Here is a 24,473-nt window from a genome sequence, read left to right on the forward strand (position 1 = left end):
GGGGCCTGAACAACACCCTTACCCCATCCCTGTGCCCCTGTAGCTTCGAGCAGCTCTGCATCAACTTTGCCAATGAGCACCTGCAGCAGTTCTTTGTGAGACACGTGTTCAAGCTGGAGCAGGAGGAGTATGACCTGGAGAGCATCGACTGGCTGCACATCGAGTTCACCGACAACCAGGACGCCCTGGACATGATCGCCAACAAGCCCATGAATATCATCTCCCTCATCGATGAGGAGAGCAAGTTCCCCAAGGTGGGCCGGTCCTGCCGCCACCTCCCGGGGTCTTGGGCATGCACAGCTTCCTTCCCTGCTCTGAGCCACAGCTTTCCTCATCTGCAAAATAGGACTAATGATACCCACCCCTCAAGGTGGCTCTGGGGCCAATTCAAGTACAGTCATCTGCCATTTGGGAATCACCTACAGTCCACGGGGTCCTGGGCCAGGCCATGAAGATCCAAGCACGCAGTTGACACAGAATGGGTGCTCAGGACACAGCATATATCTCAGAGCTGGGGAGGGGGAGATGGGATTGCACCCATGATTTTAGTCTTGGGAAATCAATTGTCTAAACTGGAATGCACTTTCAAAGTTGCGTAGTTCCAATTCATCCACTTAAGAGTTGGGGAAATGGGGGCCCAGAGAGCTCCTATGTGAGGTAGAAATAAAGGGAGGGGAAGCTCCTGAAGAAGAGACAGGGTACAAAGACATGGGCAGGGAGGGGAGTGGGGCCCATGGAGGAGAGGGTGGACTCACAGTTGCCCCTCCACTCCCCAGGGCACGGACACCACCATGTTACACAAGCTGAACTCCCAGCACAAGCTCAATGCGAACTACATTCCCCCCAAGAACAACCACGAGACCCAGTTTGGCATCAACCATTTTGCAGGTGTCGTCTACTATGAAACCCAAGGTACAGAGGGCTGCCAGCTGTCTGTCGCTCCCTGCCTGTAGCCCTGCCTTCCCCTTCTCCAGCCCAGGAATAAGATATCCGGAATTTTAAAGATTTTTAAAATTTGTGATTATATATATATATATACACACACACACTTGACTAAAATGGCCAAGTGTTGGATTCAGTGGCATTAAGTACTTCACAGTGCTGCACATCCAGTACTGCTAATTCCAGGGCTTTCTCGCCGCCCCAAACAGAGCCTCTGCATGCATGGAGCGATACCTCCTTTCCCAACCCCTAGTCCCCTGTAACCTGTGTTCTACTTCTGTCTGTGAGTTTGACTATTCTAGGTACCGCATATAAGTGGAATCATATGATATGGCTGTACATCATTTAATGTCATTTATGAGAATGTGTCGTTAGGCAATTTGGTCATTGTCAATCATCGTAGAGTATAGTTACACACCTAAATGGTCCAGCCTACTACGCAGCCAGATTATCTGGTATGGCCTATTGCCCTCAGGCTACAGACCTGTACAGCATGTTCTTGTACTAAATACTGTAGGCAGTTTTGACAGAATGGTAAGTATTTGTGCATTTAAACATAGAAAAGGTACAGTAAAAATACATCATTACCATCTTAGGCACCACTATTGTATCCATAGTTGGCTGAAATGTCATTATGCGGTGAAGGCATGACTGTCCTTTTGTGTCTGGCTTGTTTCATTTAGCATAATGTCGTTAATTTTCAACCATGTTGTAGCATGTATCAATTGCCCTCATTTTCATGGCTGAATAGTATTTCATTGTGTGGATAAACATTTTGCTTATCCATTTATCTGCAAATGGACATTTGGGGTTGTTTCTACCTTTTGACTTTTGTGAACAGTGCTGCTCTGAACACTAGTGTGCAAATATGTATTCAAGTCCCTGCTTTCAATTCTTTTGAATGGGCTCAATGCTTGTTTGTACATTTAGGGAAACTGAGGCTCAGAACAAGGTGGGGGCTTGACTGTCCTTACCTGATACAACATAGCCCATTAGGCTCAAAGTCAGGCCTAGAACAGGCCCAGTTACCCGCTAAGACTCTCAGCAACAAGACCAAGCATGAGCTTTGAAGACCATGCATCTTCTTTTCCCCTGAGGACATGCAACTGGGTTCATGTTAAAGCTGGAAGTTAAGAAGAGTGGTCAGAACATGGGCTTATCTCACTTGGAATTCTTACAGGGTTTATCAAAAGACTGCAGACTTCCCTTCCCACCCACCCTGGTATAAAGGGCCAACCTCAAATTGGCATCAGTTATGGGCTGTATCTACCCTGAGCCCTGCCATACAGCCTCAAGGGATCTTACTCATAGTCAAAGGCCAATTAACCCATAAATATCTATACCTACTATGTACCACAAAAAATTAAAAATTAATTTTTTTTTTAAAAGGCCAAAGACATTCAAACATGCTGTAACCCATCCGTTTCTTACTCCCTTGCTGAACTGGTCCAGAAGTCAGCAGTGTATCAGTGAGCCAGGGTGCAGTGGTAGAATCTGATGGCGGCTCAGGCTCCCTTAAAATACCGGACTGTGAGATTCAATCTTATTGTTGGAAGAAGGAAGCAGACATTAAGTTTGAAGGACTGTCGTGCAAACAAGTTGGTCTTTCATTTGGAGTAATAGAGGATTGTATTTTTCTGTTCAGTTCAACCAGTATGCTCTTAGCATCTATTATGTACCAGGCTTCATGATGTTGCTGAGGATACAGAAGTGATAATTGAGTAATCTCTATGCTGAGTTATAAAACCATAGAATGCTATGTCTGGAGGGAACATAAGGGTCATCTACCTTAATAGAATTGGAAACTGAAGCCCAGAAAGGGAAATGGCTTGCCTAAGGTTGTTAAACGAGACTAAATGACTGGAAAGAATTCTACCAGCATTTTCTAGTTCACAAAGAACCTATTCAATACAGCATCTTATTTATGCTGTGGATTTATGAAGTGGGCGGTATTAGGTGTTCTGAAGAGAAGCAAGCTTGTGGGCAGTGTCCTTCCCACCCAACATTTAAGGAACCTGGAGTCCCAGAATGGGGGTCTTTCTAGGATCACATAGTGAGTCTGTCAGAGCTTTAATGAGAACCCAATTACATCCCACTGCAAGGCCCACCCTCCATTCCTGTATGCACCCTGCAACTCCCCCCTCCCCAGGTGCCAGGCGGGCAGCCTAGCACTGGTTCTCTGTGCAGTCTGCCATTCATGGGCAGCCTTTGTCCTACTCTGTGCAGTGGCACTCCCCCTCAGTCATCTGCAGTCCCTGGACACCCTGTCTCTTGCCCCACTCTACCAACCCCCTCCCCATTAACCAGTTGCCGACTCCTTGGTCCCTGTGAGTGGCAGCCTTCTCTGGGGTCTGTGTGGTGCGGGAGAATCTCCCTAGGCTCCTGGGGGTCCTGGGTCCTGGGTCCTGGGTGCAGAGAATCTCCTTTGCACCGGCATCCTGGGTTCAAGTCTTAACTCTGCCCATGGCTTACTGGGTGATGTTAGACAACTCACTTAGCTTCTCTGAACATTGGTTTTCTCCCTTTGGGGGCAGAGGACATAATCCCTACCTGTCCCACATAGAAGGATCTGTGAGGGGTCCTCGTAAAACATAACACACTGTCCAATCACAAGGTGGTTTTAATGAATTCCTTTAATATTAGCTTGTACCAGATCAACACACATTCTCTCCCAGGTCACACACTTACTTAACAAGGCCTTTTGATGTCTTAGTTCAAAAGACTCATGGTGGCTTTGGGGTGATTGGTCAGGAAGGAGGCCTGCTTTCTCCTGGAGACTGAGACCCCCTGCCCTTCTTGAACAGGTCTGGAAGAGGGGAGCTGTGTTGTTGGGGAGATGGCCCCTCACTTTCTCTGTGATCTTGGGCAAGTCTCTGTCCCCTCCAGGCCTCAGGGTCCCCCACCATGAAACGGATATGGTGGAACTAGTGGATTTTGACGTTCCTTCTGGCTCAGATGTTGTGGGTTTGGGGAGGTCCTCCCAGAGCTGGTGAGATGTGACTGTTGTTTGCTGCTCGCAGGCTTCCTGGAGAAGAACCGAGACACCCTGCATGGGGACATTATCCAACTGGTCCACTCCTCCAGGAACAAGTTCATCAAGCAGATATTCCAGGCCGACGTTGCCATGGTAAGCTGGGCGTGGTTTCCGTTGTTCGGGAAGGGCCCCCACAGGCCAGGCCTGGGTCTGAGGCCTGCCCTTGTCCAATAGCTTCATCTGAGCCCCCCTGGCCACATAATGGGTATGGAGCTTTGCTGTGGCTCCAGGAGGGGCCTGGAGGAGCCTCAAAGCTGTTCCCATCTGGTCCTCTTATTGTACTAATTGGGAGATGTGGCTGGGGTGCAAGGCCCAGAGAAGAGTCACCTGAGAGGTCACAGAGCAGAACTGGTCAGGGCTCGGTTTACTGTGGGGGTCCACCCCCTGGAACCCAGCTGCTAAAGGGAGCACAGGCAGAAAGAGCACGTCCAGCCTGAAGGATGTGGGGTGGGTGTGGATACTCAGAGAAGCTGGCAAAGAAGTCATGTCTGCAGATCCCATCAGACAGTGGGAGAACTGCCCCCTCCGCCTTTCCTTAGGCCCTAGGGTGAGGGTCTAATAGATTTTCTCCTGCAGGGTTGCATGCGTTTTTATTTCATATTTTCCTCCTGTCCTATGGTTACCTGGAGGGTGCATGGAAGGCCTCACGGGGAAGACAGCCCCCGCCCCCTCCATGCCTGTCCAGGTGCCTGGTGGTCCCCTGCCCTCAGGACCATCAAGACATCACAGAGCTTCCAGGACCCCAGCCCTCTCCCTGAGGGTCCCCCTCTCTCCGTGGTGGATTTTGAGTGGTTTTGTGACCCACCACGTTCTCCTTGCCCCTCCTCTCCCCATCTCACTCTGCACCGTGGTTCCTGTTGTAGTTTCTCTGTGGTTATTCATCGGGCACTCTGCGCCACTCAGCAGCTGCTGTGAAGGTAAAAGACCCCAGCGGCCTGGTGGGGCTTGGTCCCGAGCCCCCACGGTGCTGAGGCTCGGGGAAAGGGTTGGGCTTTTTCTCCTTTTTTTGGAGTGTGTTTTTGTGTGGAGTGGTTTGTGGAGTGATTTTTGTGTTTGGTTTTTGAGTTGTGTGTGCTGTAGGCATTTCTTTCTTCAAGGAGGAAACTGAGTCCTAGAAAAGGGGCAAGTCTTGCCTAGGGTCCTCTGGGAACCAGGGACAGAGCAGGGACTCGAACACAGGTCTCCTAAGGCCCCTTGGAGGCATCAATCCCTGGTCCTTCCACCAGGCCCTAGTGGGCGCCTACAGCCATGCCTTGGTCGGATGCTCAGATAACCTTGCAAGGCAGGAGGGACAGGTGGCATTTTCTGCATTTTGCAGATGAGAGACTGAGGCTGAGAGAGGGGATATGACTCATTCCAGGTCACAGCATTCTGACGGGGAGCTGGGACTAGGAGACACCATTCCCCGGACCTCCTTAGGCCTGAAACAGCAGCCCTGCTGTGTCCTGAGCTCTGGTTCAGGCTGTGGCTCCCATGGTGCTCTAGATCCCAAAGGTGCTGGGTACCCCTTAGCAACAGCATAGTGCTGTCAACCCCTTTGCCTCTTTTTCTCTCCTCAGACCTTCATTTCCTCTCTGCCAAATACTGACATCCTTCCACTTTGGCCTGGTGCTGAGTCCCTCTTCCTTCCTGCCTGCCTGGCAGAGTTCTGAAACACCACAGCACTTGCTGGTCAAGGGCCAAGTCCAGCTGTGATGAAGGCAGCTCTTCCAGGACATTGATTACCCCCTGATTAATGCCAAAGCCCAGTCATATATCCTGGGGCCCCAAGCCCAAGAGACGCCTGTTCACTCTATGCAGGTGGCCTCCTGCCTGAGAATTCCCAGCCCCTTTCACATCACGCTCTGGGGTCTTCCTCTCAGGTCCTTTCTGGGGAGGCTTTGGACTTTTCACTTCCACCTTTACCCCATCCCTATCTGCAGATTGTCACAGAAAACAGCAAATACCAGGAAGGACAGCCTTTCCCCTCAATGAAATAAAACCAAATCAGAAACCCAGTTGACTACCTATTGAGTGCCTACTATATGCCAGGCATTGTCATGGGTCTTGGGGACGTAGCAGTGAACAAAACAGAAAAGGTCTCTGTCCTTATGGAACTTAAGTTCCAGCAGAAGAGGGGATAGTTGGAAAGCCAAGGCCAGGTGCAGTGGCTCACAACTGTAATTCCAGCACTTTGGTAGGCCGAGGTGGGCAGATTGCTTGAGCTCAGGAGTTCGAGACCAGCCTCGGCGAAATGGCAAAATCCTGTCTCTACAAAAAACATAAAATTAGCTAGGCACAGCGGCACACACTTGTAGTCCCAGCTACTCAGGAGGCTGAGGCAAGAGGCTTGAGCCTGGGAGGTCGAGGCTGCAGTGAGCCAAGATCGTGCCACTGTACTCCAGCCTGGGCGTCAGAGTGAGACCTTGTCTCAAAAATAATAGTAAATAGAAAGCCAATAAATAAGTAAAAGCTACAGTGTATCAGATGGTGAGATGCGGCATAGGGAAACATTAAGAAGGGAGGAATAAGGCGGTGGGGCTCTGTGATTTTCAATGGGGAGTTAGGAAAGGCCTGCCTGAGAAGCTGAGCAGGAGGTGAGGAAGAATGTGCCCAGCCACATTCCGGAGGAAGAGCTTTGCAGGGAGAGGGGACAGCAGGCACAGATGCCCTGAGGTGCTTTGCAAGCCTATGCCTGCAGCCCAGGTGCATCCCAGGCAGGGCGAGGAGGCTGGAGGGGTAGGAACAGGTGTTGTAAAGACCAGAGGCCCCTGGAACTAGCTCCTTTGGGGGCACTGTGGGTCCCTACAAGGACCTGTGCCTTCATGCAAGTGAATCAAGTTGCCAGTGGAGGGTTCTGGGTGGGGAAAGGACATGGTTTTGTTTTAGCAGCCTCACTTGGGCTGCTGTGTTGAGAGTGGAAGAGTCCCAGGCACTCGAAGCCCCAGCACCCAGAAGAGTCTCTGTCTGAAGGGCCTGTGCTGTAGGGTGGCCGTGCTGGTGAGGCAGGTGTGGCTCTTGGCTCTGCCACTCTTTCCTCTTCTCTAACTCCCCAGTTCCAGGGGAGGGTGGCCTGGAGTGTGGGGGATGGAAGCAAAGAGACTAGTTGGGGGGTTGCTGCAGGAATTTGAGAGCGACGCTGGTGGCTGGGACCAGGCTGACGGTGAAGGAAGTGGTAAGGTGTCAGGTTCTGGAGATATTTTGAAAGTAGAGCCTGTAAGATTTGCTAATATATTGAATGTGACAGAAGAGGCACTGTGGACAGTTGTTAGATGTTTGGCTGGAGCAACGGGAAGGTGGACAGTTTCTGTGAACCCATGGATGTCACTAGGAACCAGTTCAACAGCACTTCAGTAGATCAAAGTGTTGACTGTTACTTGTGTCAGGTAGGTCCTGGCCACGCAGCAATATAGAGGCAGACCCGTCCTGTCCTCATGGGGCTCTGAGCCCAGCTGGGAGGACGGGCAGAAAGCAGTAGTTTTATTGTGATGACCAAGACCAAAGAAGGGCATGCGTGTGCGTGTGTGTGCACGTGGTGGTACGCGTGAGCTCCTTGTGTGTGTGTGTGTGTGCATGCTGAGGGGTGTGTGTGTTGTGTGTGTGCATGCGTATGTGTGTACTCATGTCAGGGGCCCTAACGCAGGCTGGGTACAGCCCAACTTGAATAGCTCCCCTCCAGTGACTGGGGTCACCCAGTGCTCCTGCTGGATCAAGTTGAGGACAATCCCGGGAGCCACAGATCTGACCACCACCCTACCACATTGCAAATACTCCGCAGCTTCCCTGGGCAAAATCCTAGCATATATTCCAAATACAACGCAATTGGAAAGCATTGCAGATTTCAGAATTGCAGGCACTGGCTCTTTCTCAGAAGGCCTCATCACAGTCTGGTGGCATATTTCCTAAATTGAGTATGAGCATAACACCTTTGTCCCCCCAAATACCTTACATATCTACATCTGCACCCCTGATTTTTGATGATACAGGATATCAGATGAAATAGTGACTCTAAAGATATTAAATCTTATAATATTAACCAAATGACGTTTAATAAAATAAAATACAAAATTCTCAACCAAATGAAAATTGCCAGGAAGACACTCATCAAGATGCTTTGGAAGAGAACCTGAGCTCTGTGTCCAGTTCCCATCAGTCCTGCCGTTTGGCTTCCTGTTTGTTTGTGGCTCAGGGCTTTACCTCATTCCACAGTATTCTCAGAGGGGACCCCAGTAGGGCAGGGAGGTGCATGGTGCTCGCTGGCTGCCAGGATCACCCAGGTAGTGGCTGGTGGAGCACAGAACCCCTGGCCGCGTCGGTGCCACAGTGCGGGGATGAGGGGGAAGTTGCTTGTGTGCCTCCTTAGGAGGATTAGCCAGGCCTGCCCCGCCCCTAGCCTGCTGCTGCCAGCTAAGCCTGGGAGGGGAGAGGTCACCAGCAGCTCCCGCCCCTCCTCCTCGCACTTGCCCACAGGTTCCCAGAAGGCGGCACCACCTTTCCAGGTTGCTGTTTACTGAAATATGCCCTGACCTCTGACCTTCATCACAGCCTGGTCAGATGGATAGATGGCATCACCTCCACTTAGGAGACTGAGGTTCTGCAACATTTAGTGACCTGCCTAAGGCCACACAGCTAGGAAGTGGTGGGCCAGGGCTTGAATCTAGGTTTGTCTAACCCCTGTCTCTAGAGACGACCTCAGGGTCCTGAGGTGACCAAGTCCGATTACTCTTTTATGCAGGGAAGGGAGGATGAGACTCAGAGAGGGGCTGCCCCTTGCTCAGAGTCATCCAGCGCACCAGGGGCAGGGGCAGGGGCAGGGGCAGGCTCCCGACTCCCAGTGCGGAGATCTTCCTGTAGGGTTCACTTCCCCCTGGCCCAGAGCTGGTTCCTTTGGAAGTCCTGGGAGGCTTCCTGGAGGGGTATCTGGGGTCCAGGCTCCAGCTCAGACGGTGAGGAGAGGCAGTTTGCAGGAAAACTTCGAATACCGCCCTGTCCCTCAAACCCTGACCCACTGACCTCCCCTCACGCTTCCTACTGGGCGGCTCCTGGGACACTGGATAGGGGCAGGCACAGCCCCTCCCATCTCTGCCGTCCGTCCCCCCAGGGCGCCGAGACCAGGAAGCGCTCGCCCACACTCAGCAGCCAGTTCAAGCGGTCGCTGGAGCTGCTGATGCGCACGCTGGGTGCCTGCCAGCCCTTCTTTGTGCGATGCATCAAGCCCAATGAGTTCAAGAAGCCCATGGTGAGCAGCCCTGGCCTGGGGTTGGCGGGTGGCAGCTAGGGTGATGTGGAGGAGCTCTGTCAAGAATAAGGTAGGGTGGGAGTGAAGGATGTGAGACTTTGTCCCTTTAGGGAATTGGGGGCACCCTGGGAGCTTACAAAACAAGGCCCCCTATTTACTGGAGGCAGCAGGTGCCTTGGAAAGAGCCTAGACTCTGCAGGGGGCTTGCGGCAGGTTCAGATCCTGCTTCTACCACTTACAAGTGGGTGACTGCAGACAAGGCAGTTTCTTCTCTTACGCCTCAGTTTCCTCATACATGGAAATGGGACTGACCATCCCTACCTCCTGAGACTATTCCATGCAATAATGCTTGCAGATGCCCAGCCCCAGCAAGTGCCCAGTGATTGGCAGCTGTGGTTCTTGCTAGGGATGCTTCTTTGAAAGTCCCCTTCTCCTTTGGCCCAGCTCAACCACCACCTTCTCCTGGAAGCCTCCCCCATCCCTCCATCTGGTTGGGATATTCTCATTCTTGACTTTTCTGAATAACATTTGTTGGGCCCTTTCTGTGTGCCCAGCATAGGCTGGATGGACAGGCCACAGCTTCCTTCAGCCTTCTCAAACAGCCCGTGAGAAAGAGACTGTGGCGGTCCCAGGTTAGAGATGTGGGACTGGGGGCTCAGGGAGGTTAAGGGGCTCAGGCTGGAGCCACCTCGCTGCGAGCCCTCTCCTTCCCCAGCACAGGCTCTGGGAGGGTTGTTTACCCAGAGGCCTGCAGGGAGGCGCAGGGGAAGCTGGGGCCTCGGGATCTGCGCAGGGAAGGAAGGCCGGGGAAAGTGGCCCGGAGAGAGAGGAAACAGGCTCCGGAAGCTGACAGGCTGCAAGACTGTCCCCTCCCGCTGCCTCCTGCCTGGAAAACATTCGCCGAAGTGGATGAGGCCTGACCCCTTTAGGACTCAGGTCTGCAGGGGCCTGAGGTTCGCAGAGGGCTCCAGTGAGCTCTCCCTGTAATGCAGGGGGTGTAGGGGACTGAGACCAGGGCAGTCAGGCACAGTCTCCCTGGCTCTGAAGTGGGACCCTTCCCTCAGGCCAGTCCTTAGCATTTGTGTACTGGGCCTTGGCAACGGCCTCCTCAAGGGTCTCCTGCCTCCCTCGCCTCCTGTCCTGCCTCCCCTGGACCCCAGTGACATTGTTCTCAAATGCAGACCTGGCCCAGTCTCTCCCTGCTCTAAACCTTCCCTGGCTTCCAGCATCCATAGATGAGGCCCTCACAGAGCCCCACAGCCTCACAGCCCAGCACCTGCCTTGTACTCTTTCTCCCCAGCCCCTCCACCAACCAAACCCCAGGGCCCTTTGAAAAATGTGCTGCTTCCTTAAGGCAGCTAGAACGTTGTCTGAATAACCACAGATGTACGATAGCTGCAGTGTGAAAGGTCCTCCCTGGGGCTGTGCAGAGCACCCCTCACCTGCACAGCCATAACTTGGCCTGGACCAGCCTCTCTAGCTCCCCCAAGATTCCCAACAAAGTCCTGCGCTTTCAGGCTTCCACACCTTTGCACAGGCTTACCCCCTCCAGCCTTGGAATACTCTCCCTCCTGTCAGCGTTAGGGGGATAAAGACGCCTCCTCCATGAAGCTTGCCTGTTGGGTGTCCCAAGAGGAATTAATCTATGTCTTCTGTGTGCTTCCAAAGCACACGACTCCGCCACAACAGGCCTCACTTTATGCTATTTTGTGGATTTGAGCTGCAGATCCAGGTGCCTGTCCCAGCTTTGCTCCTCCCGTGCCATGTGGACTTGGCCTTTCTGAGCCTTTGTCTGGGTTGGTCAAGTGCATAGCAGGGCTGCCTCCCAGCAGGAGCCTTGGCCCTGATGCCCTTGTCTGTCTGCCCGGCAGCTGTTTGACCGGCACCTGTGTGTGCGCCAGCTGCGGTACTCAGGGATGATGGAGACCATCCGAATCCGCCGAGCTGGCTACCCCATCCGCTACAGCTTCGTGGAGTTCGTGGAGCGGTACCGCGTGCTGCTGCCGGGTGTGAAGCCAGCCTACAAGCAGGTACAGGGCTGAGTGCACAGAGGGCAGGAGAGGAGGGTCCCAGCTTTGGCTGGGCAAGGATCCCAATTTTCTTATCAGGACTGTGAGCGGGACTTGACATCTGCTCATCCTCTCAGGTACAGCATGGAAAATTGGGGGTCCGGTCTTGGAATGCATCAGTAGGCTTCAGTTGCCATGTTCACCTAGTGAGGACTTCACACATGGTGGTGTAAGGAACAAGACCAGGGCTGCCACGCGGGCCCTGGATGTCAGTTGTGAGAAAGGGTTTTGCAATCATACCATCCAGCTGAGCTAAGGAGAAAACTGGGGCTCAGAGAAGGCAGGACCCAGCTGAGGTCACACTTTGAGTCAGGGGCAGAGCTGGAGAAGAGCCCTGCCTCCCAGCCTCAGGGACACTCCGGGGGCCTTCCCACTGGAGACACTGCCCATTCCCTTGTGTCCCCCATCCCCACTCCAGGGTGACCTTCGCGGGACGTGCCAGCGCATGGCTGAGACTGTGCTGGGCACCCACGATGACTGGCAGATAGGCAAAACCAAGATCTTTCTGAAGGTGAGCACAGCTTCCCTGGGCTGCCCTGGGGCACTGTGAATTCCCATCATGTGGGCTGGGGTGCTCGGGAGAGGGAGGCAGTGCTGGGGCTTTGAGATCCTTCCTGCCGGGCTATGGTGTGGCTGGAGGAGCAGGTGGGATCTGGTCTCTCCGGTGGGGAAGGGTAAGTGGTGCTTGAGATCATCTACCACCTGGGAGCAGGGTCAGCGCACTGACCACAGGTTACAAAGCACATGCCAGGGGCGGGCTGGCTGTCAGGCCCACAGCAGGGAGGCGGGGGTGCTGCTTGCCTTGGGGCCTTTTCTGAGCCTCATTTTCCCATCTGTAAATTGGGGTGTCCCTGTGTGGGGTCTCTTGAGTGTATCTTTAGGTTCCTTCCTGTGGTTTCCTGCCTGGCAGGGTCCATCCCATGCTGGGGTCCACAGCATTCCACCTGTCCGTCACTCTGTAGGGAGCTCAGCTCCCATTGCTGCCTGGGCAGCTGGGGAGGGAAGCAGGAAGCAGGGCCTGTGGGAGTCACGGAGTCACAGCCTTGGAGAAATGGCTGGGAGCTGGCAGTGGCAGGGCAGCCACAGCAGGGACAGTGCAAGCTCCCAGCGCTGGGCTTCCCCATTTGCATTTCCGCTGTGCTAGATTTCTGGCTGTCCCGGATGACAGGGCTCCTTCCTCTGGTGTGGGGGGTGGGGCCTGCACACTCCAGGACAGCTGCAGGAGGGACAGGAACCAGCTCTGAACTGGAGGGAGCCTGTGGCCTCTTTTAAATCCTCTCCAGCCAAGGGGCTTCAGGCTAGGCCCTTTCTCTCCTTGCACCTGCATTTCCTCATTAGCAAGATGTGATGAATGTTCCCTGCCTGTGCCTCCCACAGTGGTCAGCCAGAAAGCATATTCCATGTGCCAGGCGCTGGGTGGGGGCTTTTCATCCATGAGCTAATTTAATCCTTGAAACAGTCCTGTAGAGAAGAAAATATACCCGTTTCACAGGCTCAGAGAGAAGTCAGTTGCCCGAAGCCAGGCAGCTAGGAAGCAGGCAGCAGGGCTTCCAGTCTGGGGGGGTCTGATGCCAAGCCCCTGTGTGGACAAAGTGGGGAAGGCAGGAATCACGATGGCATCTAATGCCAGGGAACTCGGAGGAGCGCCATCAGCCCCTGACTTACACTGCTAGGTTCTTCCAATATGGCCATGGTTTTGAGAGGCTAGACATGCTCATTCATCCATTCATTCATTCATTCAGAATGCCTTAGCTGAGCATCTCCTCTGTCAGGGCCCTGTGTGTCTGTGATTATCTGATGGATGTGGCTCCCTCATGAAACTCTACCCTCCCCAAGGGCAGGGGCCATGTCTCCCTGGTTCATTGTGGCAGCCCCTCCCCTCCCCAGCACCTAGCACAGTGCCGGCACATGGAGGCGTTCAATTCTTATGTATTAAGTGAACCAATGAAGTTTTGTCCAACTAGAGTGAGGGTTGGGGTCTTGGGTGAGGAGGAGAGAGGGCTGGAAAAGTTGGCAGACACCCTGGATCATGGGTGGCCTTGAGTGCCAGGGTGAGGAACCCAGGCTCGACCTGGGGAACCATGAGGTGTCACTGTAGGGTCACCATCCAGGTTGTGTTTAGGAGGGTCTCTCTGGCTGCTTGTGGAGGGCCGGAGAGGGAGCCAGGGAGGCCGTGAGACCTTTGGTTAGGAGGCTGCTGCCAAGATTCAGGAGAGGAATGGCGACAGCCCAGCCCAGGTGAGGGACTGATGTGACAGGGGCGTCTAGAAGCAGGGGGCTTGGGCAGATTGATGATAGGGAAGAAGCCGGTGTGTGTGCGTACTGGGCCTTCCGACCCCATCCAGAGAGACTAGGCACCTTCTGCTCCATTTGTCCTGCCTGGGCCTCTGGGAAACAGCCACAACCCCTGTCTGTCCTGGTGGCTGTGGGAGGCTGCCCCAGGAGCCAGAGCCAGCTGGGAGCTCATGGGACCCAACTGAGTTCTAGACCTGGGCTCCCAGTGAAGGAAGAGAGGCCCCAGCTGGGACTGAGCAGGTGGCTCTAGAGACCTTGTGGGGTGCTGCTCAGGAGCTCTGCCTCCTAGGACCACCATGACATGCTGCTGGAAGTGGAGCGGGACAAAGCCATCACTGACAGAGTCATCCTCCTCCAGAAGGTCATCCGGGGGTTCAAAGACAGGTGCGTGTTCCCACCAGCTCCTCCCCTCCTCAGCCCACATACAGGTGTACGTGTGGTGTTTGGCTCTCCTCTGCTCTGCCCGCATGAACACTAGGAAAAAAACATGTTCACCTATGAAACAAGTGCACACATGCACAGCATGCACACATGATCATGTAAACACAGAGGAATATAGATACATGATTTACATGGACCCATTGTGCCATGTAAGCCAAATAATCCAATACATTCACCTACGTACGCACATTCACATGTAGATACATGAGACTCACATGTAGACCCACTGTTCATTTCAGATGCTGATGAAATTTTGCACAGAGGAAATTTGAGATTTTATAAATTATGAATACAAAATGTGTCTCATATTCTATGTAAAGGATATCTGTACACCTGTGACAATTCACAAATGTGCAGGACTGACTCCAAAATGTGATTAAAGCTCTGCGAAAATCCTGCAACACACCCCTTTGCAGTTCATATGGTCACTCTCTCCCTTCACCTACCCATCCATCCATCCATTCACCCACCCACCTACCTACCTATCCATCCATCCATCCGTTCATCCATCCATCCGCCCACCTATTCATCCATCCATCCATCCGTCCATCTGCCTGCCTATTCACCCATCTATCCATCCATCTATCCATCCATCTGCCCACCTATTCACCCATCCATCCATCCATCTGCCCACCTATTCATCCATCCATCCATCCATCCATCCATCCATCCATCCATCCATCTGCCCACCTATTCATCCATCCATCCATCCATCCATCCATCCATCCATCCATCCATCCATCCATCCGCCCGCCTATTCCCCCATCCATCCATCCATCCCCCCACCCACCCACCCATTCACTCATCCATTCATCCATCCACCCACCCACCCATTCCCACAGTTGCTCATTTGCTTATGTGTGTCTCCAAGCATTGACTTTTTGGCCCACATGCACACTGACATACCCATCCTTCACTCTTCCTTTATTTATTTCTACATTCAGCAGACCCCTGCTGTCTGTGCGTGGTCTCTGTCCTCTATCAGGCCAAAGGTGACTGTTTTCCTGCAGAAGCAGCCTGCTGTGTGCAGGGGGAACAGCAATGGGCTCACTTAGGGTCAGTCAGAAGACACAGGCTCTGGTCCCAACCTATCAAGTTTCAGTTGCCTCATGTATAAAATGAGGAAGTTAGACTGTTCAAAGCTTTTAATCTTTATATTATTTTAGTTACTTATTTTTTCATACATTTATTCATTCAACAAATACCTTTGAATGTCTACCTTCATAGGCTTATGTGACAGGCCTGTGGGGCAGGCAGGGCAAGCATTATTCTACGCATTGTACGGATGAGGAAGCTGAGGCACAGAGGTTATGTGCCTTGCCCAAGGTCACATAGCTAGGAAGTCGTAGAGCCAGGACTCAGCATGCCCTCGTGATCCCAAACCCACCTGTGCCCTGGCTGCCTCTGGACACTGCTTACCCGCGCCACTCCCGCTGTTTCAGGTCTAACTTCCTGAAGCTGAAGAACGCTGCCACGCTGATCCAGAGGCACTGGCGGGGTCACAACTGCAGGAAGAACTACGGGCTGGTGAGCCTCCCCATGGGCTTCTCTTGCCCCAACAGGCCTTTGAACCCAGCCTTGCTGCCATGGCAGCGGGACTGGCCTGCACCCAGGCAGCACAACCTGACCTCGTTGGCCTCCTGCCACTGCCCTGGCCAGCCACTACCATTCCTCCAGCCCAAAGTCTGAATCTGGCTCTTGTGGCTTCTTCCAGCTGGCCAGCAATGTGTATTGTTCTCCTTCTGGAGTGTTTTTGGGTGTTGGGAGCACTCTGGGATTATGAGAGATCTCAGATGGGGCTGGGAGTGGCTGGGTCACATGGACCTCTGTGCAGCAGCTGGGCTTAGGGCTTGTCGGGGCTGAATGGGAAGCAGACTGGTTGGTTGCAGCTCCTGATCTAGTATTCTCTCAGGGGGGCCCAACTCAGGGAGAGTCAAGGTCACCTAAAAATATGTTGTCTGAGAGGAAACAGAACTTTCTAACGATGGGGGGGGCCTAATCTGAGAGGAGACGGGGCCATGCCTTCTGGGGGTGCCTGTCTGAGAGTGGAGGCCGGTGCCGTGGAAGCTTCTGCAGGCAGGGTCAGTCTAGAATGGGACAGCAGGCTCTGAGCACGGGGTGGCTGTCCTTGCAGATGCGTCTGGGCTTCCTGCGGCTGCAGGCTCTACACCGCTCCCGGAAGCTGCACCAGCAGTACCGCCTGGCCCGCCAGCGCATCATCCAGTTCCAGGCCCGCTGCCGCGCTTATCTGGTGCGCAAGGCCTTCCGCCACCGCCTCTGGGCTGTGCTTACCGTGCAGGCCTATGCCCGGGGCATGATCGCCCGCAGGCTGCACCAACGCCTCAGGGCTGAGGTGAGGGAGCAAGTCCGTAGCAGCCAATCAGCAGACCTCTGACCCCTGGGTGGGGAGTGTCCACGTATCACCCTCAGGTGTTGGCCAGGAAGCGGGACCTATGGGGTGGACCTGTGGTTATGCCTGCTCTGAGGAGTGCACAAACCTGGGACCATACCCTCATTTCCATCCTCCTGGCCAAGGGCAGGGCTGGGACCTCAGTCACTCTTGGGAATCTCTGAGAGACCGGGGCAGATCTGGCCGGGCTTTAGGATCAGTGGTGCCTCCAACCCGCTGGGTAACCTAGAGAATTTCTTGGTTACCTCACTTGTCCTATCTGCCAAATTATTTGGCAAAGTCATGCCCAGTTCTAGAACTCAGAGTCGGGTGGGTGGAGCTGGCAGGAATCCCTGCAACAACAGCTACACACATTTCCATGCCCCCTGGATGCCCCCTTCCCTCAGTACCTGCGGCGCCTCGAGGCTGAGAAAATGCGGCTGGCAGAGGAAGAGAAGCTCCGGAAGGAGATGAGTGCCAAGAAGGCCAAGGAGGAGGCGGAGCGCAAGCATCAGGTGAGCCGAGAGCCTCCAGGCGCCTCGTCTGGCTGCTCATGTCACCCGGCACCGCAGCCTTCTTTCCACCCCTTCCACCCTTCAGAGTGGCTGCACTAGACCCACTCGGCCAGCGTTGCCTGAGCTCTCACTGGGCACCTGGTCCTGTGCCATGCAAAAGGACCGAGGGCTGTGGTGGCTCCAGAGGAAGAGACCCAGGCCCTCAGCAGCCCCTTTCTAGCTGGGAGAGAACACCCTGATAAAAGCCCAAGCCAGCTGACGGCACGAGGGTGCCCTGCTGCCCGGTAGAGAGCCATCAGCCACAGTGGCAACCGAACACTTGCAGTGTGGTCCATCCGAATGACACAGTGCTGTAATTGTGAAGTACACACTAGATTTTGAAGACTTGGTGGGGAAAAAATGAATATAAAATATCTCAGTATTATTTTTGTAATATGGATTATATGCTAAGATAATATTTGGGAAATATTGAGTTAAATAAAATATATTACTACGACTAATCCCACCTATTCCTTTTTGCTTTTTAAAACATGGCTACCGCATGGGTGGCTCACATTGTATTTCTATTGGGCGGCCCTGGTCTAGAGCCTCAAGCCAATGGCCGTGGGGTGTCTGGGTTGGTGTGGTCCCCATGGAGCAGGCTGCTGGAGGAGGTGGCTCCCTGAGAGCCCTGAAGGATGGGCAGATTGCTGTTTGGCCTGTTGAGAGGCCTCTGAGTGGCCCAGAGGTGGGGAAGTCGGAGGCTCCATTCTCCCCGGCGGTCAGGAGGTGGGGACCGAGGCCCTGGCTGCTGCAGGGGCTTCCCAGGGAGAGCTTGTTCCCTGAGGCTGTGGCACCGGGGCTGACCCTGTGTCTTCTGTGTCACCCCAATTGCCCAGGAGCGCCTGGCCCAGCTGGCTCGTGAGGACGCCGAGCGGGAACTGAAGGAGAAGGAGGCTGCTCGGCGGAAGAAGGAGCTCCTAGAGCAGATGGAAAGGGCCCGCCACGAGCCCGTCAATCACTCAGACATGGTGGACAAGATGTTTGGCTTCCTGGGGACTTCAGGTGGCCTGCCAGGCCAGGAGGGCCAGGCACCTAGTGGCTTTGAGGTACCAGGCTGGGGACAGGGGCTCCAGAGGCCCCCACACCACTTGGGCTGATCCTCCCTCCTCCTGTGCCCTTGGCCTTAAAGCCCGCCCAGCCCCTCTGAGCAGTGGGTAGCCGGGATGAACTGGGTCCTGTCCCTCTCCAAGGCCATTCTCAGGTTTTTTTTTTTTTTTTTTTTGAGATGGGGTCTCACCCTGTTGCTCAGGCTGGAGTGCAGTGGTGTGATCATAGCTCACTGCAGACTTGAACTTCTGGGCTCAGGTGATCCTCCTGCCTGAGCTTCCCGAGTAGCTGGGACTCCAGGACATACCTCTTGTCTCCTTCAGGACCTGGAGCGAGGGCGGAGGGAGATGGTGGAGGAGGACCTGGATGCAGCCCTGCCCCTGCCTGACGAGGATGAGGAGGACCTCTCTGAGTATAAATTTGCCAAGTTTGCTGCCACCTACTTCCAGGGGACAACCACGCACTCCTACACCCGGCGGCCACTCAAACAGCCACTGCTCTACCATGACGACGAGGGTGACCAGCTGGTGAGGCCTGCCTGCCACTAGGTCACTGCTGGGTGGGGCCAGGGCTGGTGCTGTGGACTCTGCTGCTGCTGGTGGCCATAGGTGATGAGGGCGGTGGGTCCCTGGGGGCCAGGGACCAGGTCTGACTATAGTCTTCACTGTGGCACCCAGCCTAAGGGTTCACCATGCAGGAGGGGGTGTCTCCAGCCCTCTCCCCAAACCACCAGGTCATTCTGACAGCTTTTGCAATGTCCTCTGCTCTGGCCTCTGACATGCACACTCTGCCCCAGGCAGCCCTGGCGGTCTGGATCACCATCCTCCGCTTCATGGGGGACCTCCCGGAGCCCAAGTACCACACAGCCATGAGTGATGGCAGCGAGAAGATCCCTGTGATGACCAAGATTTATGAGACCCTGGGCAAGAAGACGTACAAGAGGGAGCTGCAGGCCCTGCAGGGCGAGGGTGAGGTGAGGCCAAGGTGCCCTCTGGCTGATGTCCCTCCCAGGCCTACAGGGAGGGTTACTGGCATCGCCAGCCTTGGGCTCCTCCACAGAAAAAGGATCCTATAATTCATCTCTGCCTCACCAACCCCTGCCTGCCACCCTCCTTTGTCTACTTGTGGGAAGAAATATGTGAAACTTTTATAAACTGTGAAGTGCTGACCGTAACTGAGGGGCCTCACAGCAGAGCAGACGGGGGCTTTGCAGTTGGAGCCAGCTCCCATACTGTGTTTTTCTGAGTCTGTTTTCCTGACTGCCAGTTGGCTGGTGGGGGTGCAAGGGTAGGGTGAGCAGGTAGAGGGTGCCAGTGTGGGGGGCACCCTGTAAGCCTCACGTGGAAGCGAGATGGTTCCCCACAAAGTCTTGCTGTTGGGGGTCTCGTCATTGCTTTCTGCTCAGCCACTTGACCCTGATCCCTGCTGGTCCTGCAGGCCCAGCTCCCTGAGGGCCAGAAGAGGAGCAGTGTGAGACACAAGCTGGTGCATTTGACTCTGAAAAAGAAGTCCAAGCTCACAGAGGAGGTGAGGGCAGACACTGGGGGTCTGGCAGCCCACAGGTGGCTGCCTTAGGTGGGGTAGGCTGGAGCACAGCTAAGCTGGGGGCCCATGGGAGCAGGAGCAGGAGTGGACACTGTCTGTCCTCAGGGGTCTTGGCTGGCCAGGGACGGGACAGCATGGGTGGGTTGGTGGGCGATCAGGCAGACAGGACTGTCTGAAGAGGGTGGGATCTTAGGCTGGGGTGGGGAAGGGCTTCCTGGCAGAGGGCACTGAGCAGGGGAGGCTGGTAGCAGCACAGGTGAGAGGGAACACACTTCCAGCCAGGGTGCAGACCCAAGGCACTTGGTCCAAGGACCTTTGAGGCGTGGGAGCTTTCTGTGGAACAAGAGTGCTCATGGAGCATGAACGGGATTAATTTATTTGAATTCATTCTTCAGTCACCTTGCCTTTTCTGGGCATTCTCCCAGCCCTTGTGCTCTGGGGTTGTCCAGGCTGGTGTGTGTGTGGCAGGGGAGGATGCATTGGAGAGGCAGACACAAACCAAGGCATTCACAGCCTTGGGGGCCAGGCCCCCATCCCCACATTTGCACATGCCAGTCCCTCTGCCTGAAACTCCTCCTTTCTCTGCCTGGGATCACCTCCTCCAGGAAGCCTCCCCAGCTCCTCCACTGCAGGGTCAGGGGCTCCCACTTTACCTCTGCCCTTGTCCTGTCCCCACCTGAGGCACAAATCCAACCTTGCACGTGTGTGGCCTCAGATTTGAATACCTTCTCTGCCGCTTAATATTCAAGGGACCCAAGGAAGGAAACGCCCACTCCGTGGGGTCCTGGGAAGAAGGTGGAAATGGCAGCCGAGGGTGTTCGGTAGACACGAGGGCCTTCCATGGTGCTCCCTGTCTGTACCACCCACTCCTGCCGCTCACCTCTCACTCACCCTACCTCCTCTGGGCAGAGCTTGGGGCTTGTGCTGTGGGCTATGTGGGATGAGAGAAGAGAAACATCTCATAAGAACCAGTGTGAGCCTGGTCACTTTGGGGCTAAGGGTGTTGGTGACAGGGTGATGGTGACTTGTGGTTGGAACCTGGGGTATACTCCAGAACCCACAGTTATGGGGGGGCCACCCCAGAGAGATAGGGGTCCCGCTTGGAGTCAGAAGCAGGTCCCTGTCCTGGCTGAGAGGACCTCCCTGGGGTGGGGGGTGGGGTGCAGGGTATCGAGGAGACGGCAGAGGAGCTCTGTCCCCAGAAGTGGGTGGCGCCGGGCCAGTGTGCCCCAGCTATGTGGGCCAGTTATTGGCCCAGCATCTGCTGTGCACGTGGCAGGGGTAATGACGGTGCTGGGGAGCCCAGTTCTTCTGCTCACTCCCTAGATTCTGCTTTCTGGGGAGCAGGCAGCTGCGGGTGCTGGTGCCCTGGCTGGCAGGGGAATGCCCCTGACTTCACCTTCCCTGTCCTCTCCCTCTGGCCCAGGTGACCAAGAGGCTGCATGACGGGGAGTCCACGGTCCAGGGCAACAGCATGCTGGAGGACCGGCCTACCTCCAACCTGGAGAAGCTGCACTTCATCATCGGCAATGGCATCCTGCGGCCAGCTCTCCGGTCAGTGCCGGGAGGCGGGGGCACCGGGACCTGAAAGTCTTTTGATGGCTGAGTGGTGCCTCTGTCAACTTAGCAAGAGATAAAGCAAGCAGGCCTGAGTTTGGCTTTGCTGGGAGCTAATTGGTGGAGTTAGGACCTTGGTGGAGTTATTTCATCTCTCTAAGCCTCTGATTCCTTGTCTGTAAAGGGGGAATCATAAAACAGGCATCCCTTGGAGATACTGCAGGTTCAGTTGAAGGCCACAGAAATAAATATCACAATAAAGAGAGCAGCACAAATATTTTGGCTTCCCAGTGCATATAAAGGTCATATTTATACTGTACTATAGTCTATGAAGTATGAAATAGCATTATGTCTAAAAAATGTAGACACCTTGATTAGAAAATAATGCTGAAAATGCTAACGGTCATCTGAAAGTTGCATCTATTTGCTGGAGGGTCTTGCGCTGATGTTGATGGCTGCTGACTGATCAGAGTGGTGGTTGCTGAAGATTAGGGTGGCTGTGGCAATTTATTAAGATAAGACAACAGTGAGATTTGCTGCATGAATGGACTGTTCTTTCTCACAAAATTTCTCTGTAGCATGCAATGTTGTTTGACAGCATTTTACCCACAGTAGAACTTCTTTCAAAATTGGAGTCAGTCCTCTCAAACCCTGTTGCTGCTTTATCAAGTTGATGCAATATTCTAAATCCCTTGTTATCATTTCAACAATGTTCACAGCATCTTCACCAGTAGATTCCATCTCAAGAAACCACTTTCTTTGCTCATCCATAAGAGGCAACTCCTCATCCACTGAAATTTGATCATGACATGGCAGCAACTCAGTCCCATCCTCAGGCCCCACTTCTCATTCTAGTTTTCTTGCTATTTATTTCCACCACATCTGCAGTTACTTCCTCTTGAAGTCTTGAGCTCCTCAGTCATTCATGAAGGTTGGAATCCACTTCTTCTAAACTCCTATTAATGTTAATAATTTGACCTCCTTCCATGCATCATGAATGTTCTGAATGGCATCGAGAATTGTGAATACTTTCCAGAAGCTTTTTCACTGATTTTGCCCAGATCCACCAGAGGAATCACTATCTATGGCAGCAATAGTCTTATCAAATGTATTTCTTAAATAAGACTTGAAAGCCAAAATTACTCCTTGATCCATAGGTTGCAGAATGGATGTTGCATTAGCAGGCATGAAAATAACATTCATCTCCTTGTACGTCATTCTTTTTGTTTGTTTGTTTGTTTTTGTTTTGTTTTGTTTTGAGACAGTCTCACTCTGTTGCCCAGGCTGGAGTGCAGTGGCATGATCTAGGCTCACTGCAGCCTCCACGTCCTGGGTTCAAGCAATTCTCCTGCCTCAGCCTCCCAAGTAGCTGGGACTACAGGCACTTGCCACCACATCTGGATAATGAGCCCCTGTGCCCAGCCCCTTGTACATCATTTTTTTTTTTTTTTTTTTTTTTTTTGAGACGGAGTCTCGCTCTGTTGCCCAGGCTGGAGTGCAGTGGCCGGATCTCAGCTCACTGCAAGCTCCGCCTCCTGGGTTCACGCCATTCTCCTGCCTCAGCCTCCCAAGTAGCTGGGACTACAGGCGCCCGCCACCTCGCCCGGCTAAGTTTTTGTATTTTTTAGTAGAGATGGGGTTTCACCGTGTCAGCCAGGATGGTCTCGATCTCCTGACCTCGTGATCTGCCCGTCTCGGCCTCCCAAAGTGCTGGGATTACAGGCTTGAGCCACCGCGCCCGGCCTCCTTGTACATCATTTTTAAGGGCCCTAGGATTTTTGGAATGGTCACTGAGCATTGGCTTCAATGGAAAGTCAGCAGTGCATTAGCTCCTGACAGGAGATTCAGCTTGTCTTTTGAAGACTTGAAGCCAGCCATTGATTTCTCTCTAGCTATGAAAGTCCTAAATGACATCTTTTTCCAATAGAAGGCTGGTTCATCTCCATGGAAGATCTGTTGTTGAGTGTAATCACCTTCATTAGTGATTTTAGCTAGACCTTCTGGAAAACTTGTTGCAGCTTCTCCATCAGCACTTGTTGCTTCACCCTGCACTTCTACATTTTGGAGACAGTTTCTTGCTTTAAACCTCATGAGGCGATCTCTGTGAGCTTCCAACTTAGCTTCTGCAACTTCCTCACCTCTCTCAGCCTTCAGAGAATTGAAGAGAGAGCCTTCCTCTAGACTAGGCTTTGGCTTAAGGGAATGTTGTGGCTGGTTTGATTTATTCAGACCCCTAAAATTTTCTCCATATCAGCAAATAAGGCTGTTTCACTTTCCTATCATTTGTGTATTCACTGGAGTAGCATTTCTGATGTCCTTTAGGAACTATTCCTTTGCATTCACAAGTTGGTTAACTACGTGGCACAAGAGGCCCAGCTTTTGGTCTATCTCGGCTTTCAACATGCTTTACTCTCTAATCATTTCTAGCTTTTGATTAAAAGTGAAAAATGTGTGAGCTTCCTTTCACTTGAACACTTACAGGTCATCGTGGGGTTGTTAATTGGCCTAATTTCAATATGAATGTGTCTCAGGGAATCAGGAGGCCTGAGGAGAGGGAGAGAGATGGGGGAATGGCTGGTGGGTAGAGCAGTCAGAACACATCTAACATTTATCAATTAGGTTTGCCATCTTCTATGGGCACGATTCACGGTGCACAAAACAACCACATTAGTAACATTAAAGATTACTGATCACAGATCACCACAGCAAATATAATAATAAATTTGAGATATTTCTAGAATTGCCAAAATGTGACAGAAACGTGAAGTGAGCACGTGCTGTTGGAGAAATGATGCTGGTAGACTTGTTCCATGCAGGGTCCTTGTAAACCAATTTGTAAAAAATGCAATGTCTCCAAAGTGTAATAGAGTGAAGTACAGTAAAATGAGGTGTGCCTGCAGCAGCTACCTCATACACAGGCTTGTGGGAAGATAAAGCTATGGAAAGTGTGTAGCACCAGACCTGGAGCATAGTAAGCGCCCTGTAGATGGTAGCTTTGATCATCATCATCCAACATGCATTTCCTGCTTTAACTCCCCTGCCGCCAGCTCACCTCGAGTCACCCACCCCAGGCCCATGGTCAGGGTTACTGTGGGCCACATGCCTGGGCATCCTGCAAGTACCTCCTTCCCCACAGGGCCAGGAGAGGCCTTTACCCAGGTCCCTGGGGTTTTGGGGAGTTGAAAGGAAGACCCAGGAGTTACCAGGAGCCACCAAAAAAATCAAGTCAGCTGATAAGAGGAGGGCTAGGACTTTTCTGAGAACAGTCTCTGCACAGGACAGGTCTGTCGGGAGAGCTGATGCCATGAATGTGTGTGTACTGTTTGGGAGGACAGCAGGACGGGGCAGGGACCAAGCCCCACTTTCCTGATGGGAAACT

At 53.2% G+C, this 24,473-nt stretch overlaps 1 protein-coding gene across 18 annotated transcripts in view; it reads left to right on the forward strand.

Moving 5' to 3' along the window:
• The window catches only part of MYO7A (myosin VIIA), an 85,435-nt gene that overhangs the window by 34,027 nt on the left and 26,935 nt on the right, over positions 1-24,473 (forward strand). For all 18 annotated transcript variants that reach the window (XR_012423550.1, XR_010580932.2, XR_012423552.1 and 15 more), the window contains 15 exons: positions 44-254; positions 777-912; positions 3,963-4,069; positions 9,057-9,194; positions 11,066-11,224; positions 11,682-11,774; positions 13,848-13,942; positions 15,442-15,526; positions 16,134-16,352; positions 16,796-16,903; positions 17,782-17,991; positions 18,316-18,519; positions 18,789-18,965; positions 19,430-19,519; positions 20,964-21,091. Coding sequence is in view for 13 of the 18 variants with exons in the window: in XM_045371251.2 (XP_045227186.1) it covers positions 44-254; positions 777-912; positions 3,963-4,069; positions 9,057-9,194; positions 11,066-11,224; positions 11,682-11,774; positions 13,848-13,942; positions 15,442-15,526; positions 16,134-16,352; positions 16,796-16,903; positions 17,782-17,991; positions 18,316-18,519; positions 18,789-18,965; positions 19,430-19,519; positions 20,964-21,091 (2,160 nt within the window). In the remaining 5 variants the exon portion in view is untranslated. The remainder of the gene's footprint in view (positions 1-43; positions 255-776; positions 913-3,962; positions 4,070-9,056; positions 9,195-11,065; positions 11,225-11,681; positions 11,775-13,847; positions 13,943-15,441; positions 15,527-16,133; positions 16,353-16,795; positions 16,904-17,781; positions 17,992-18,315; positions 18,520-18,788; positions 18,966-19,429; positions 19,520-20,963; positions 21,092-24,473) is intronic.

The sequence above is a fragment of the Macaca fascicularis genome, chromosome 14 (genome assembly GCF_037993035.2).
Source record: "Macaca fascicularis isolate 582-1 chromosome 14, T2T-MFA8v1.1".
NCBI classification, from domain to species: domain Eukaryota; kingdom Metazoa; phylum Chordata; class Mammalia; order Primates; family Cercopithecidae; genus Macaca; species Macaca fascicularis.